The sequence below is a fragment of the Lissotriton vulgaris genome, chromosome 4_1 (genome assembly GCF_964263255.1).
Source record: "Lissotriton vulgaris chromosome 4_1, aLisVul1.2, whole genome shotgun sequence".
NCBI lineage: Eukaryota > Metazoa > Chordata > Amphibia > Caudata > Salamandridae > Lissotriton > Lissotriton vulgaris.
This window is the reverse complement of record NC_141691.1, coordinates 620,629,029-620,646,593: the sequence shown is the minus strand read 5'-3', so window position 1 is coordinate 620,646,593 and position 17,565 is coordinate 620,629,029. Positions and strand designations below refer to the sequence as shown.

General features: G+C 46.0%; 2 protein-coding genes across 2 annotated transcripts in view; both read right to left on the bottom strand.

Annotated features, from left to right (window-relative positions):
• SUGCT (succinyl-CoA:glutarate-CoA transferase) overlaps positions 1-17,565 on the bottom strand; it is a 3,450,745-nt gene that overhangs the window by 1,385,022 nt on the left and 2,048,158 nt on the right. The gene's annotated exons all lie outside the window — the stretch shown is intronic.
• Positions 7,788-9,593, bottom strand: LOC147722341 (uncharacterized). The gene has a single exon (XM_086966832.1). It carries the CDS (start codon positions 9,591-9,593, stop codon positions 7,905-7,907), a length of 1,689 nt encoding a protein of 562 aa, XP_086822958.1. The 3' UTR covers positions 7,788-7,904.

Genomic DNA, 17,565 nt, shown 5'->3' with positions numbered 1-17,565 from the left:
GCCTTTTGTTGGCATGGATTTAGCCCTCACCTCATTAAACTCATACAATTACTATATTCCTCCCCTTCTACGTCCATTTGGGTCAATGGTTCTCAGTCTTATTTTCCTCTTCATAGGGGTACTCGGCAAGGTTGCCCCTTGTCTCCCCTTCTTTTCATTTTAGCATTAGAACCCCTCCTTGAGAAGATTTGCCTTTCTACTTCTTATACTGGCTTTGTTTATAAATCATTAGACATCAAATTCACAGCCTATGCTGATGATATTTTACTTTATATGTCCAATCCTGCTATTTCTTTACCAGCTCTTTTTTCTTTACTCGCGGAATATTCTTCTGTCTCCGGCTATAAGTTAAATATAGATAAATCTTAAGTTCTACCCCTAAATAAGTTCTGTCTTCCTCATATGTTTCAAGGCGGCTTTGCGTGGAGCTCTACTAGTATCAAATGCTTAGGTATCTTATATTCCTCATCCATTAAAGATTCTGTTAAGATCAATCTTAAAGATCTTCTCTCCAAGCTTGATACCCTAATAGAAAGATGGTCCCCTTTATTTCTATCGTGGTGGGGCTGTTTGGCAACTGTCAAAATGATGCTTCTTCCTATAATTAATTTTTATCTTTCTATGTTACCTATTTCTCTTCCGGCTTATTTTTTCACTCAGATTAATCGTGTTCTCACTCGTTTCCTGTGGAACAATCGCAAGCCCAGGTTATCCCTCTCCCGTCTTCAATTGCCAAAGCATCTAGGTGGGGTAAACTTCCCCAACATTGTTCGCTTTCATTCTTCTTTCACTTTAAAACAAATCTGGCCTTTTCTCTCAGATCTTCCTCCCCTTTCTTCTACTGCTTGGAGTGCTTTAGAGCAAGCTCAATTGCCGCCTTTTCCCTTCTCTGCTGCTATTCATTTGTCTCAACCCCCTAAACGTTTTCTTTCCCCCATCTTCAAACTCTCTAGGGCACTCTCTCTTTCATTGTTTCGCTCTACTTTTTCTCAGGCACACTTACACTCCCTTACCCCGTTATGGTATAATTCCTCCCTAAAGATTAATAATAAGGCCCTCTTCTGGAAGAAATGGATTGACAAAGGCATTCTTTATCTGGATGATCTCTGTGTCAATGGTACCGTACTGGATTTACCCACTTTTTGCACCTCATCTCATATTTCTAACACTCACTCTTTTTAACTTTCTGACCTTACCATAGCTTTAACTACACTCTCCTCATTTCATACCACCTTATCTGATGTTGTCCCAACTGACTCCACTCCTTTAGTTTTCACTTCCCCACTTAAAGCGGCTGCCATTTATAAGATCCTCTCCTGACCTATTCCTGATCGCCCTAAATCCAAACCTGAACTTGCATGGGAAAAGGATCTCGCACAAGATTTTTCTTTTCCTATTTGGGAGTCTATCTGGTCTAAAATCCACACAGTTTCTCGTTCAGCTAGCACCACTCAGACCCTTTTTTTCTTTTATAATAGACTTTTTTTTACCCTACATGACCTTTTTAAGTTCAAAGTCCTAGAATCTAGTCACTGCTGGTCTTGCTCTCACCCTGATGGCACCTTGTTTCATATGTTTTTTCAATGTCCCTTGGTAGCTTCTCTTTGGCAACATATTTGGTGCAAGCTGAATGAGATTCTTAATTCAAATCATACTTTTGATATTGTTCATATTTTTCTAGGTGGTTCTTCTCCTATTTGGAGTGTTTCACCCAATGTTCGCAACTTTATAGATTTGTTTATAGCTATTTCTTTGCAAATTATCACATCTAACTGGAAAGACACTTCAAAGATCTCTTCTACTGCATGGTGGAATGTATTATGTCATCATCACAGACTTGATCGTGCATATGCTACAACTACCTCCCTTTTAATCAAAAGAGATTTGTTATGGTTACCCTTAACTGATTTTCTTTCCAGACGCTCACCCTAATATGCCTTTTCTCCTTTTTCTACTTATTCTCCCTTCTTTCTATCCTCCTACTCTCTTTCCCCCTTTCTTTTCTTGTCTTTTTTTCACTCCTTTTTCCTTTTTTCTTTCTTCTTTCCTCTTCTCTCTCCTTTTCCATCTCCAAAAAAATCCTAACAAATGCTTTTTCCCTTAGTATATTGCTTATATTCCCCCTTGGGGGTTTTTGCTCCTTTTATATTTCACTTTCTTATTATATAATGCAATTTCCTCTTATTGATTGTGATTTTGTAATGATGTTTTACTTGGTTTTATCTGATCAATAAAGCTTTTTGAACTAAAAAAATTTTTTTAACCTATTCCCCCAAGGCAGGTGAAGAGCACTCCTAGCTGGCAAGAGACAACTTTAGCACTGCAGAAAAACAGTGTCTCCCAGAGCGCTAGATTCAGAAAAGACAAAAAAAAAGCTTAGAGGTCTTAAGTGGAATCTTGCTGGTGGTAAGGAAAACAGGGTTGGCTTTACAGGTGCGAGCAGTGTCAAAGCACAGGATGCCAAGCTCAGAAGGGTGATACTGTAGAGTGAGCTGAGTGCACTTGTTCTGACAGGCCACATACCATGCTGCTGGCCCTGCACCTAGTGCAGAGGCTCTTCTTTCCCTACCTCTGGCTGGACCTGCACTAGCTGCGAAATGGCTAGGAAATGACAGTGCTGGATCGCATCATGGACCGTGAGAGACTGTCTGACAAGTTGCTACGGCTTTTCGAGGGGCAGTGCCCCTCTTACTTGCACATATAATGCAGGGGCAGCTGGGTGGTCCAAGTCTTCCTCCATCATGCATCACTTAACAAATGGGACATGGTGACCCTGCTCATGAGCATTAGACCTGCCAGCCTTAGGGTGATCTTCCCCCAAACATTTTACCTCTTCTCCTCCATTTTGCTAGACCTAATTTTGTTGGCCGCAGAGCACTTTTCCACTGCTAGCCTGTGCCTAAAGTGAATGTGCTCACTCCTTAAAGCATGGTGATATTGGCTTATCCTCAATTGACATATTTAATGTACTTTTAAGTTCCTAGTAAAGTGCACTGCATGTGGCCAGGGCATGTACATTAAATGCTACTAGTGGGCCTATAGCACTGATTGTGCCACCCACTTAAGTATCCCTATAAACATTTTCAGGCCGGCCACTGCAGAGCCTGTGTGTGTAGTTTAAACTTCAGTTTCGACCTGGCAAAATAATCCTGTTGCCAGGCAGGACCCCTACTTTTTAATACATATAAGTCACCCCCAAGGCAGGCTTTGGACAGACCCAAGGGCAGGGTGCAGTGTAATTAAAATGTTGGACATCTATTTTTAAGTTTTATATATCCTGGTAATGAAAAACTCTTCGTTTTCCACTACTGCAAGGCCTATCTCTCCCATGGGATAACATTGAAGTTGCCTTATAAGTGTAATTTCCAAATGGAAAGAGCAACTGGTTCATGTTTGGTGTTTCTGAAATGCTAATTTAAAATCCTACCTTATGGTGAAGTCGGATTTTAAATTACAATTCGGAAAATGCCACTTTTAGAGAGTTGGCATTTTCTTACCTTAGCCATTAGGTGCCTGCCACTTGACTCTTGTCACATAACTGGGTGTAGTTGGCAACTGGGCTTTGTGTATTGCTCCTAGACAGCCACAACAGTAGGAGCTTAGGTGTGACTGGATGGACCATTAATGGCAGGATGGGAGGGAGGAGATGGACTCAGCCTCACTTACACCTAAATAGGCTGTGTCCTGTTTACACAAAGGGCTTAACAACCCTGCATTGACACTTCACTTTAGCCAGCTTTGTGTCTTGGAAGGGGAGGCAAGGAATTCCATGCACTTCAAATACACTGTCCAGAAGTTTCTCCCATATTCCAGAAACAGGGCACCAGTGTATAAAAGAAGGACCCCATACACCACCCCTTCAATACACCTCTACACCTGTGGATACTCTGCCAGGAAGAAGAACTACTGTGCTGCTGAAAGGACTGCCACTCTGCTGGACTGCTACTCAGAAGGATCTGCTGCTTTGCTGAGCTTCCATGCTGCCTCCTTCTTGCCTGGGGAGAAATAAATGGACCTGCAACCCATTTTGAACCCATCACCCCAGAGTGACTTAAAGGGCTAGTCTGCTGGCCTCCTGATCTGAGCCTCAGGGACATACAAGGCTCTCCAACAGCTACTGGACCCATCTTCAGTTAGTTCCTGACCTCCAAGTGTTTCAGCACAGGTCCTGAACCCTTGCTTGGCTCAGCAGGCTCTTAATTCGGGCTCTTAATTCAAACTTTTGGGCTCTCTGTGAATGGACCTGTTCACACTGGAACCAAATCACAAGCCTGTTTCTTTGCTCAGCAAGCATTGCTTGCTTGCGGAAGACAGCCAACGAGAAGTACCAGACTGCCCGTCCACGATGCCCGGCCTGCTCCTTGTACCACGCCAACTACCACCAGCGACGCACTCCTGCTTGCAGTAGCTTTGTACATGGCGAATGAACAGGAATCTTGGCACAAAACTTGAGAAGGTAAACCCTCAGCTGGACTAATCATGGACTGTATCTGACCAGGGCTTCATCACAGTCAGCATTAACTTTTTACTTTGAACAGGTCCAGCAGAACCAGATATCCCTGGTTGGCGGTTTATGCTTTTAGGCACTATTTTACAGTTTACTCTTTTAAAAAAGGGGGACCAGACCCTCAAGAAGTGCGGAGGCCCTACTGTTGAAACCACAAAGATTCAAGAAGAAGAAAACTTATAACCGAACTTTCTCAGGGATGGCACCCAGAATCTGGAATGCTTTACCCCAGAAACCAGACTGAACCCCTCGACTGCTTCCTTTAAAAAGGAGGTAACATCGATTCTCATGGCTAAATTCACCTGAGCTAAGGCTAAAGACTATTCACGCCCCAATCTTCCCTCACTACTCCGCACGAGGACAAGGACCAACTAAGCAATCCAACCATCTTACTTTCCTTTTAACCGATGCGAGGGAAAACACCCAGCTGTTCCATACCCTGTGCCTTTGCAAATGATCTTTATGCGTGTTCTAACAAACCGGTTTACTGATGTCAAGATATCTATACTTATGGATATGATGATAATTACCTCACCACTGTGCCTTACAAACTGTACAGCCTGTTTTTTAGTTTCATAAGAACTGTATTTACTGTAAAGCGCTCTGATATCCGCAAGGGTCTTGTTCGCGGTCTATAAAACTTTCAAATAAATAAATAAACAAATAATAATAAAAAATGATTAACTCTGGTTCTACTGATTACATTTTTGTTGTTTTGTCTCATTTTATTTATTAAATTTACCTCTATTGTTCTAACCTGGTGTGGGATCTTTTGTGTGGTGTTTTTATTGTTTTACTGTTTGAAGTGTTGCACAAATACTTTACACATTGCCTCTAAGTTAAGCATGGCTGCTCTGTGCCAAGCTAGCCGGTGGTGAACACTGGTTGATTTGGGGTTTGTTTGTGCCTTGCTCTGACTAGGATTGTGGTAGCTGACTTACTAAGGCTTACACGCACCCTGTTAACCAGTAACCCGATTTCTAAGAAGCCCGACTTCATGCACATCTGGCTCAGGATGGTCACGCTTGCCTGCAGAGTAGCCTTACTCTATGTTAACATCAGCTCCAGGTTCCTGATACATTTCATCAACAGCTGCAGTGCCACCACTCTGGTGGCATAGGCAGGTATGTGTACACTGTCATTGCATGGTATATCTTACACACATGAGGAAACAGCCACTACAACGCAGCCGTTTCCACGCAAACCTTAACCACGCAAGCATTACAACGCATGCGTGGTTACCACAAAAGCCTTTATCACGCGTACCTTTACTACGAGATACGTAGTAAGGGAATGTGTGGCAAAGGCTAAAATTAGAAAAAGGGGGCTTTGGGGGGTCTCCCCCCAAAAATAAAAAAAAAGCGTGGGGGAAAAAAAAGGGGCTTGGGGCGGGTCTCTTCCTCCCAAAAAAACGCACCTGATGTCACGTCACGAAGTGGAGGCAATCGGCGTCATTTGAGAGGAAACGGAAAGAAACTTCTGCTTCCTCTTTACGACGTACAACGTCAACATGGAAGATAAAGGAGAGGAGACGACGTGAAGCGGTAAGGGGAATTTTAATTAGAAAAAAATATATATAAGGATTGAGGGTTCAGGGCAGGGGTAATTATAAGAAGGATTGGGGGCTGGGGGTTCACGTAAGGGTACAGGGGAGGGGTATAACCTTTACCAAGAGTATGTCCTTACCATGCATACATTTACAACGAAAATCGTTGTAAAGGTATTAGTGGTAAAGGAATATTCATGGTAAAGGTTATGCATGGAAATAGCATTTCGTTGTAATGTATGCGTGGTAAAGGCATGCGTTGCAACGGAATGCGTTGTAACAACATACAACCACAGGCCATAGCAGGCCTCAAGGCTGGAGAGCTGTTTTTAGGAAATTAAAACTTTTGTTGTTACCCAAGTGATGTATTTAAGTGAACTCTGTGCTATGTGAACAAGCCATGTTGAGTTGGAAGGGCGAGATTTTGATCGATACTTTATCACTGTTGATCTAAACCCCGGTCTGGTCGACTGAACCTTTATTGCCTGTCATTGAGGGAAGAAAGTACATCTCTTACCAAGTTAGTTCACCCAATAAAGGACTCCGCCCAAAGGATCACAAACAACTTCTAGCTTTCAAAGGTTTATTATAAAGTCAATATAAGTTGAAGATACAGGCATCTCAGAATGAGATTCACAAGATAAACAGGCCCAACTACATACAAGTGCTCTCTGAAAGCCCTCAGACGAGCAACGGAAACTACAAGAACCAATTCTAAAAACAAGAGGGCTATGAGCATAGACACGTATTGTGTTCTCTCAGTCATTTACAGCCGGAAGGAAAATACAGGTTAGGCTGTCCCTACCCTGCTCTAGATGGTATCCCTACTTAACCAGGTCCCAACCTATCAAAAGGTGTCAGCAGTGAATGACCCCCAAGGGAAGTCACCCACTCTCAAGCTCTTGGTGAAAACCTATAGTTCTGCAGTCATGACCCCTCTCTGCCTACCCATCCGCTCTCTAAAGGGTCCTCAGGCATCTGCTCTAACTCCACCCCGGGGTGCTGTCCCTAATGCAAAAACATAACAACATCTGGGACGCCCCTCGAGAGACGCCCCTCACGTGGTGTAGCTTCTGGCTTTTTCCATGATGAGGCTTCGTGGTTAGCATCGACCTTGCTTCTCAGACTCTTCTCCGGCCCGCTGATACCCCTCAATACATTCCGGAACCCTCCTCCATGTCTGGTCCGTCTCTAGAACAAACTTCTATTCATTCTATTATAATTGGATCTCCCCTTTCTCTTGCAGACAGACATCGGCAGCCAAAACCCCAATTCTCATAGACTTCCAACTAAGTTTGCAACATTCCTCGGCCCAGACCAATATGTGTAAATCACTGTTTAAGCAATTCAGGCCTACAGCATTTCTCATAATGTTTATAGCTTTCAACTTCTTCTTTAATTAATAGCATGTTAGTACTCCTAGTCTATTATTCGGTAAACACATCTATAAATCATGACCTATTAACGTTATTACTAAAACATTAGTGCAATCCATGTCGTGAAATGAACCACCTTCCCCCTCCCTTCTAGCTCTGGCCCTGAGGCCTACCACGTTCTACGTTTAACCGTATGCCATATTACATTTTAGCAGCTACACAACATGGATTCAGGAATAATCACGTCTAATAAAATCATATAGTTTCACACATTTCTGCATTAGTTCCACTTCTATTTAAATCTCTACATTAACTATATATTTCAGAATATAGATGTAGGTACTATCAGCACTCATGGCATTTCTCTTCATGACTTGTGCTTACTACGTGTAAGTGTGGTGTATTTCTACATTTAGATCAGTTTGCGCTCTCTCAGTTCCCCCCTTTGATGACCTCTCGGGGTCATCATTAACATTTAAACTGCAGTGATTGCTAGCATAACTCGTTTCTGCGTCTCCAGAGCCCTCAGGCTCCTGTACTGACTATCTTGTATGGCAGCCAATCTCTGCAGCTGTTCCCTCTGGGCCCTCTCTGACCTTCTTGCTCGGTACCATTTGAATACCCTCACCAATCCCCATAACACGATCCCACAGATCAATATTATGATGATAGGTTTTAGGATAGACCACACAAAGCTTTTGCCTAAGGTGGTGAGCCAACTTCCAGCTTCACTCATTCCATGGCCCACCTGTTCCCAGACATTTTCTCTACTCAGGTCTTTGATCTCCTTGTGAATATTAGTTATGTTCCTAATAACTTTCTCAAGGGGCTTTGAATTGTCTGGAATGTAAGTACAACATTCTTGGACCTTCAAAGCCTTACAGACTCCGCCCTCTTTTGCTAATAGGACATCTAATGCAAGGCGGTTCTGGAGAACCATAGCCCTTATCGATTGCATCTCTCCTTCTACCAGCATTAAGGACTGGGCAGTGCTGGCAGACAACCTGTCTACGACTGTTGCTAGTCGTCTAATTTTTACATCATTAAGGATTAATCCCAAAATAGGGAACACAGCTCCAAAGACATCTCCAACCATTTCTACATCTCCTACATCTCTCCTTCCTCTCGATGATGTCTTGCCCTCGATGATCTCTAAGTCTTGGGCATGATATATTTTGGGGAAGATAATTGCCAAGTAACATGAGCCATACCAATTGTCAGGTAGCCTCACGTAGGCATTTCTTCCACATACAAAATATACATTTGGAATCACTTGCATTCCCTTCAGGAAGTCCTTGGTATAGTACTCTAAATTGAAAGCATGTTCACAGCTAACTTCTCCCACGTATACATTTTCATAATACGTTTTGGCTCTGTGAAGACATAACTTTCCTCTCTGCGTTTTATCCAAAGCTATCGGACCACTACTACCCTTTCTCTTGTGTGACTTCTCTTCTTCGGTCCAATCTGTTTTCCATTGTCCTGATTTTTTCAAAATCTTTTGTCTCCTATTTCGATCATCCACCTGCCCTATGAACTTCTTCTCGACTTCTGACACCTTGCATGTCAGATTATTTCTACGGGCATGTGAAGTATCTAAGGTAATCCAAGGAATGAAAAACTTTGCCAACCTGTCTTCACTTTTCCAGTAGTCCCATTTATTCATTTGCTTATAATTTGGGACTTCTGGCAACACTGAGTCATAATTGGAGAAATAGTATTCAAAACTATCTCTCCCATAAAATATACTAAGCAATAAGCTACATGTAATGCCATATGTCAGCGGGAGGTGGTGATACCTAATGCCTTCATCTACAGACGCTGGCAACTGCATGCAGACGTAACAGTCCTTAACCTCCATGGCATCCACGTATTCATATAGAAGTTTAGCATAAGCGTTTGACCTAAAGTCACCTTGGGACTCATCTACATGTAACCTGCGGGCTTCTGCAGCTAATAACGCTTTTTCTCGAGTGTTTTCCCTTTTCTCCCCAGCAACGGTGGGGGTAAGCGTCTCTACAGATTTCACATCGGTTACCCTTGCCTCCTCATTACGTCCCTCTACATAGGAAACAGTTACCACTAAAGCTATTAATATTATCACTCCTACTATTAGTGTGCCTATTATACATTTAGCCCTGCGGTTCTGAGTGCCGGCTCCCATTTCGTCAGACCGTATGGCTCTCTTGTAACTCAGCACAAGGTTCTTTTCTTTTCGTTCCTTTACAGTCTCTTTTACTCTTCTTGCTCTTAGAACCACACAACTGGAAGCTGACAACCTTCTTCGCAAAAGTCCTTTAACAGTTCAATATAGACAACCCTAGCCCTTCTCCATCAACTCAGGGAAAGTCCCTACGATTCTCTGCTTCCTGGGCGCTAGGTAATCTTCTTTTCTTCTCGCTTATTTACAAAGTCTTTTAAGCATCCACTATCAGGCGTTCGCCTGCAGCTTCAATAGCAAAGTTCAATATTTCCAAACGAAGATTGTGCTCTTCATGGGCTGTTATTTTTGTACCAAAATCGGGGAATTGCAATTCCGTAAGAAACATGTGCTTTAACTTGCTGAGGCGGGGAGGACGGGGGAGCATGAAAGTCAGTGACCCTTCTTGTTCGACTCCGGGTACTAACAGTCTTATTTCCACTGTGACGATGGGCTCAGAACTGGACACTACCACCGCTCGGATCCTCCCTGTCTCTGGTTTCGAAGACATTTGTCGCCAGATATGTCCACTCAGGGGTGGAGTATCTTCTGTTAGGCACACGCACTCTTCTTGACCTCCTCAAGTCCGGTGCTTCAGCGCCCTGAGCACCTTCTTCCGGGTCTGAGTCTTCTGATATCGGAGGAAGGGTTCTCTCCGGAGTTGACCTCAGGCTAGAGCTCCTTCTTTGCGGCCAATCAGCTTCTCCACGTACCCTTCTACTCCTTCTTCTTCTTGTTTGTTCACGCTCTCTGTCAGACCTGTCAGTGTCTGACTCGTACTCCCAGCTACTTTCTCCTTCAGTAGCGTTGTCTGTCTCGCTGCTGTACTGACCGTCCTCAGCTTGGTCAGACTCGTTCCCTGCTTCCGCTGGCACCTCTACAGCTTGGCTAGCCCCCTCTATGGCTTCTCGGTCCGCAGCTGGACGTCTATCCGAGAGAGGAGCTGTTTCTTCCAGAGGTGCTGGAACCCTCCGCGTATGTGACGCGTGGATCCAATTGGGCAGGCCTCCTACTTTCACAGCCGTGTTCGTGATCAGGATGATCTGGAAAGGCCCACGCCAACGAACATCCAGGCAACTTCTTCTCACGTGTTTTTTCACCAGGACCCAGTCCCCAGGCAACAGGTCATGACACGGGTCCTGGCACGATGGAACCTCGGCAGCCTGCACCTGAAGGGACACAGAATGAATGGCGTCAGACAGCCCCTTACAATAGTCCAGGATCATATCATCTGTGATATTTAACAGTGCAGTAGTTGGGACAGATGGCAACCTCATTGCTCTCCCCATTAACACCTCATGCGGTGACAGCCCCGTTCTTCTGTCTGGGGTACTACGGAGGCTCATAAGGACCAATGGCAAAGCGTCAGGCCAACTCAAGGATGTGGATGAACACACTTTTGCGATTCTGGCCTTGATGGTGCCATTGATCTGCTCCACAATTCCTGAGGCTTCTGGTCGGTAACTGCAATGTAATTTCTGATCTATATTCAGAGCCGCACAAATCATCTTCACAAGCTCGCTGTTGAAATGCGTTCCCCTATCTGATTCCAAAGAGGCCGGCACCCCGAAGCGCGGGATAAGCTCCCTAAGCAGTAACTTGGCTACTGTGAGGGTGTCGCACCTACGTTTAGGGTATGCCTCAACCCACCTGGAGAATACGCAAACAACCACCAGGACATAGCGGAGGCGGTTGCACCTTGGCATTTCAATAAAATCTATCTGCATTCGATTGAATGGACCTCCTGACCTCCCTATGTGGCTCAGTGCAACTGGCGTCTTTTTCCCTACATTCAACTGCTGACACGTCACACAACGCTGGCACACTGCTTCAGCTGCTACTCTGAACTTAGGGTTGTACCAGGTCTGTCTAAACACTCTCAGCATAGCATCTCTTCCTAAGTGGACGGGACCATGTATGTGTCTGGCCATTGGGCTCACCATCTCATTGGGCAACACTGCTCTGCCATCTGCTGAGACCCAGAAATGGGCCTCTCCCACCATGCATCCTGCTTTTTGCCATGTTTCTTTTTCACAATCAGGAGCATTTTCTTGCATGTCTTTCAGTTCGTCCCAAGTATCAACAGTTTCTAATATCATGGCTAATTCAGTCCTTACATTTATTCCACCCACTTCCACCTCTGTGAAAGAGTACCCTGTTTCCGCGCAATACCGTGCGACTTCGTCGGCATATCTATTGCCTTGTGACACGAAGTCCATATTTCTGGTATGTGCGGTGCACTTCACAACTGCGATACCTGCTGGACATTGCAACGCCTCTAACAACAGGCGCACAAACTCTCCATTGCGAATGGGAGAGCCCGAAGAGGTCATGAAACCTCTTTGAGACCACAACTGCCCGTAATCATGAACTACCCCGTATCCATATTGGCTGTCAGTGTATATGGTGACTCGAATTTGATTGCTTGCCAGGCAGGCACGCGTCAGGGCAATAATCTCGGCCACCTGAGCGGAGTGTACTCCTTCCAGGCATCCAGCTTCCACAACTCCAGTAATTGTACAAACGGCGTAAGCTGCTCTCAACTGCCCAACTTCGTCTCTTACACATGAGCCATCGACAAAGAAAATTTCGTCTGGGTCTGTCAGTGGCTCATCTACGATGTCGGGTCTTGGTTTGGTGCATAGTTCAGTCACATCGAGGCAGTCATGGTCTGTACATTCATCATCATCCTCAATATCGTTTGGAAGTGGCATCAAGGTAGCAGGATTTAAAACAGAGCATCTCCTGAGGGTCACGTTCTCTGCAGCAAGAACAACTTGCTCATAGCGCGTGAGCCTGCTGTTTGTCAGATGCTGTGTTTTGGTCCTGGTCATCAATAATTCAACAGAATGGGGCACATGCACCTCTAACGGATGCCCCATAACTATGTTTTCACACCTCTCAATGCTGACACCTGTTGCGGCAACGGATTTGAGACATCCGGGCAACGCTGCGGCTACTGGGTCTAAAGTAGCCGAGAAATACGCGACTGGTCTACGGGCATTCCCATGAATTTGGACTAACACAGACAGCGCGCAACCCTCTCTCTCACAACAGTAGAGCAAGAATGGTTTATCGTAATCTGGCATTCCCAGAGCCGGAGCACGACACAAGTCCTCTCTCAGCTGTAGGAACGCCATCAAACAGTCTTTGTCCCATGGTACCGGATCACTCACCTCCTTGTGCGTCAGTTTTTGCAAGGGTTTTGCTTTCAGTGAAAAGTTTGCAATCCACTGTCTGCAATATCCCACCATCCCTAGAAACATCCTGACTTCTCTCTGTGTTTTAGGCGCATTCATCTTCATGATGGCCTCTATCCTGTCTGGTGACACTTTTCGTTTACCTTTCTCAATTCTGTGTCCCAAGTACTGCACCTCAGTCAGGCAGTACTGCAATTTTCCCGGGGACACCTTATGCCCATTTTCAGCTAGGTGATTTAACAATGCAATAGAGTCTTCCCTGCAAGCTTCTTCTGTTTCTGACGCCACAAAAAGGTTGTCTATGTACTGGACCAGAACTGACCTCTGGGGCAGCACTAGACTTTCAAGATTTTTCTTCAGAAGCTGGTTAAAGATCGATGGGCTCTCTGTATACCCCTGAGGAATACGACACCATGTTAGGACGCGACCTTCCAGCTTAAATGCGAAAAGAAAATGGCTCTCTTCGTCCAAAGGGATCGAAAAGAAAGCCTGGCAAAGATCAATTACAGTGAACCATTCTGCTTGGAACGGTATCTGAAACAGTATCACTGATGGATTCGGTACCACTGGACAACATGAAACGACTATGTTATTAATCTTTCGGAGGTCCTGCACTATCCGGAATTTCCCATTTGGTTTCTGCAAACCCATAATCGGGGAGTTACATGGACTACCCACGATTTCCTTCAGTATTCCCTGCTTAATCATGGACTCAATCACGGGTTTTATGCCTGCAATCGTTTCTGGAGTCAATTTATACTGAGGTGTTCTTGGAAACTCAGCATGAGGTTTCACTACAATTTTCACTGGGTCCACCCCTTTCACCAACCCAATCTCTTCCCCAGTGAAATCCCACACTTCTGGAGCTACTGTCTCTCTCAGGTCCCAGGGGAGCTCATCTACTGTCAGAGTGGGATACAACTCCACACATATTCTGGAATTTGCGACTTTGAAGTCAGCATCATCGTCATTAGTCAATACCTCCACTCCCTGTGGTGTGCAGTATATGGTGCAATTTAGTTTGCACAAAAGGTCTCTTCCTAGCAGACATACAGGACTAGAATCACAAACCACAAACTGGTGCTCATCACTGTACTTCCCTATTTTCACCTGCACGGGCTCAGTCAGTGGGCTGGTCATCCTCCTGTTAGCGACCCCCACTACTTGTATGGTCTCTCCAGACATGGGCAGGCCTGGAACTGCGGCTGATCTGATCGTGGATCGAGTGGCTCCTGTGTCCACTAGAAATGTCGTAGGGAACCCCGCCACTTCGGCCTCAACATAGGGTCCCCTCTGGTCCACCTCTAAAGCTGCCCCGAGGGTGCAGTCATCCCTTTCCACTCTCTGTCCAGTTAGTGGGTCCACATAATAGCATTCCTCTCCTCCGACAAACAGGGGCATCTGTCTATATGTCTTACCCATAGTCGCTACCCTGGGTGCCTGCGGGAACTGGGCTCGGGGAGGAGGCCCCCCCCCTTTGAGCACCTTTCCCTGATACTGCGTTACCCCTCTTGTAGGCGCACTCCGGGTCTCTTCCTCCTCTACCTCCTGTTCTCCTATTTCAACATTATAGGGACACTCGCGTTTCCAATGCCCCACCTCGTTACACTGGTGGCACCTAGTCGTTTTCTTTAAGGCAGCTATATCTATCCTGGGTCTAAAGGTGGAATTCTCCTCGTTGCCCTTGTTCTGACCGTACTGTTTCCTTCCCCCAGTACCTGTTCCTGGTTGCTGCTGCTGTTGTCCCCCCTTCCCTGCTGCCTGCATCTGTACCACCATCAGTTTCTCCTTTAGTTTCTTAGCCTTCGAGTCTATTTCATCACAGCAATACCTGGCATATCTCAGTATTTCATCTAGGGGCTTATTTTGCCAACAAATCAAGTGTTGCTGGATCATCAAACTAATATCCGGTCTCAGGCCCAAGACGAACTTGGACACAAATTGCCCTATGTCTTTTGGATCCATTACATCCAGACCGCTATACTGTTTAAACGCCTTCAGCAATCTCTCATAGTATTCGTGGACTGTCTCTTTGGGTTCCTGTCTTGTTCGGTCTATTTTGACCCAATCTATGTCTTGCATTGGCACTTTATCTTTCAGCCAAGTCATTACTCTCTCGAATTTTGCCATCACAATCTCAGACGGCCCATTAGTCCTAGCATCTCTCTCTGGCTCAGTTATGGGCCACTCAGCGCTAACCTTGCATGCCGTCCACAAATCTCCGGGCACTACAATGTCAAACAACGTGTTCAGATCTATCCATAGGACCTTTGAGATCTTTACGAATCTCTCAACTTGCTTGTACCACTCCACTGGGTTTTCCCGCAATTTGGGGAAGGAGGTGGTAAAAGCGGCTAAATCTCCCCTACTCCACGGGACGTGGACGTAGGTCCCATTTGCAACTTCCCTCAAAGGGTATGCCTCTACTCCCTGCTGTCTTCCTGGTGTCATACCAAGTGTGCTTCTCCTGACGGTCCCTTTCTTGGACCACCTCTCCTCCCACTTATCTAGTGCCCTCCATGTCCTTATTCCAGTAATCAGTTCCCTTATGTGCGTCTTCAATCCGATGGTTCTCCTCTCATCTAGGTCTCGATCTGTGTAATGTAGCCTGTGGTTACCCTGTAATGCTTTGGTCCTTGACAGGTCCACCATATATTTGCCTGCTAGTTCCACTAATTTCTCATGAATTGCTCTCGCCTTTCGAGTTACGTCCTTTGCCATGAACAGAATTTCCTCCTGCTCATACATTTCCATTCTTTCTAAGGGCAGGGTACCATCTATCATGTCATCCAGATCTGACCTTAAGCTGGAGACCTCGAGTCTTTTGGCTTTTATCTCCGCTCGCAATATCTCTTTCGAGGGAGGTTCACAGGTTTCTCTCCCATCCCAACTCCGGGCCCTACGTTTGGGTTCGGGAGAGTTAAGGAGTGCTCTCCCTTGCTCCCACCTCTCTAGGTCCCATGCTCTGCCATCCGATCTTGGAAGGTGATGGAATACGGGCCTGTTACCCCCAATCTTACTTTGCCCATTCTCTCTCACTTCTCTCTTTTCGCAGTATGCCTCTCTGCTATCCTCTCTCCGGTCTCCACTCTCTCTCGGTCTAGTATCACTCAGTATCTGATACGATCCTTCCTGGTTCCCCATATTCCCTGGACTTCGCTCATGGCCGTCATCACAGGGACTATGGTGCGACCTCTCGCAACTCCCATTCTGTTCTCTGTTGCCGGGCACACAGTGGATACACTTAAAGCTGTCTCTATACTCTCGAGTCCTTCGGTCTCCTTCGTTATGTTTTGGGCGAGACACCACCCCGTTTTCTGGGCCCCCGTTTTCTAGGCCTGATCTATCTCCCCTCCGGGCCCAATGGGTGACTCCCCTACTAGCGTTCTCCCTCCCGTCCCACTCCGGGCTGCTCTCCTCAGCCCCGCAGTGAGTCCGGGCTCCGCTATCCTGACTTTCTCTTTCAGCTTCCGCAGCTATGATGCTCTTGTGAGCCTCAACTGCCTCATCCCACTTCTTCATGTACTCGTTTAGCTCCTGAAAGGATTTCCGTCCTGATCCCCTCATATCTTCTGGCCATCTATGGCCCCCTGGATCTCCTGCTGTGTGGACTGGGGTGCTCCACTCTTTTGGTATCGGCAACAGGCTTGGGGAGTTAATCGTATCGTTCCTCCTTGCCATCTCTGCGCTTTCTCTGTCCCTCCGTACCCGTGCTTCCCCTCTAGCTCTCTCTGGGTCATATATCGATACTATAGGACCTATAGTAACAGGTACCTGTAGTGCATCGGGTAATGCGTAGGATGTGGCACACTCCGTTTCTGGCGCCCTTTGCACCACAAACCTCCCGACTACCTGCTGCACTTGGCTAGGCTGGGACAGTTCTTTCTTTGTAGCGGGATCCCAATCGGAACTGGGAAGCGGCCCATGCTGTCCTGCATTGCCCCCCCCTTTCTCACTACTTTCGACATCTCCCCCTGCTCTGTTATACGGGGGTGGCCTGTCTGTCAATAATCTGTTTATCAGGCTGTCCTCTGTCTCGCTCTCATCGTCTTCTTCTAGGGGGCTTTTGTTCCCGGGCATTTCTAACACTGGATACAATTTATTTACTTCTATGTTATGCACTCTCCATCTTTTAGCATCCGCATCCCACTTTGCATCTTGTACTACCCTTACCGATCGTTTCACCCTTTCTTGTCGTCTGTTCATGTTCTTTTCATGCGCCGCCCTAATCCACGCATTAAGGGCTTCAAACTGGGTCGGTCTAGGCAAGGGTCTCGTTGCGGTCATAATTGCTTTTAATCTGTGTAACACCTCTAATCTGAACGTCCCGTACTTTGGGAACGTCAGTTCCTCATTTCCGTCTGTAATCTTACTCCACTCTGAGATCCGCAGAATTGTGTGCAGCCCAACATTTGCCGCCATATAATAAGCCGGCGTACCCTCCGGCGGGGCTTCTTCCCCTTCATAAGATCCCCGCCTCTCCCTCTTAAACAGCGCTCTTAACCATTTAAAACACTTCATAATTATGCGCAAAATTTCCAGCTTGAATACTTTGTTTACTTCCTGATGACAATCCACCAATCCTAGCGCGGCTTTGCTAGCTGGCCTATCGCAGCGCGGTCTTTCACCGGCCGGCCAATCCCAGCGCGGCACTTTCTGACGTCACTAGTCTCCGCTTCGCAGCAGCACCCCTCCTTTCTCAGCTCTCTTCGCGGTCATGCACGCGTCCCATTCAT

Coding starts and splice junctions, on each gene's coding strand:
- LOC147722341 (XM_086966832.1), bottom strand. CDS start 9,593: ATGGGAGCCGGCACTCAGAACCGCAGGGCTAAATGTATAATAGGCACA.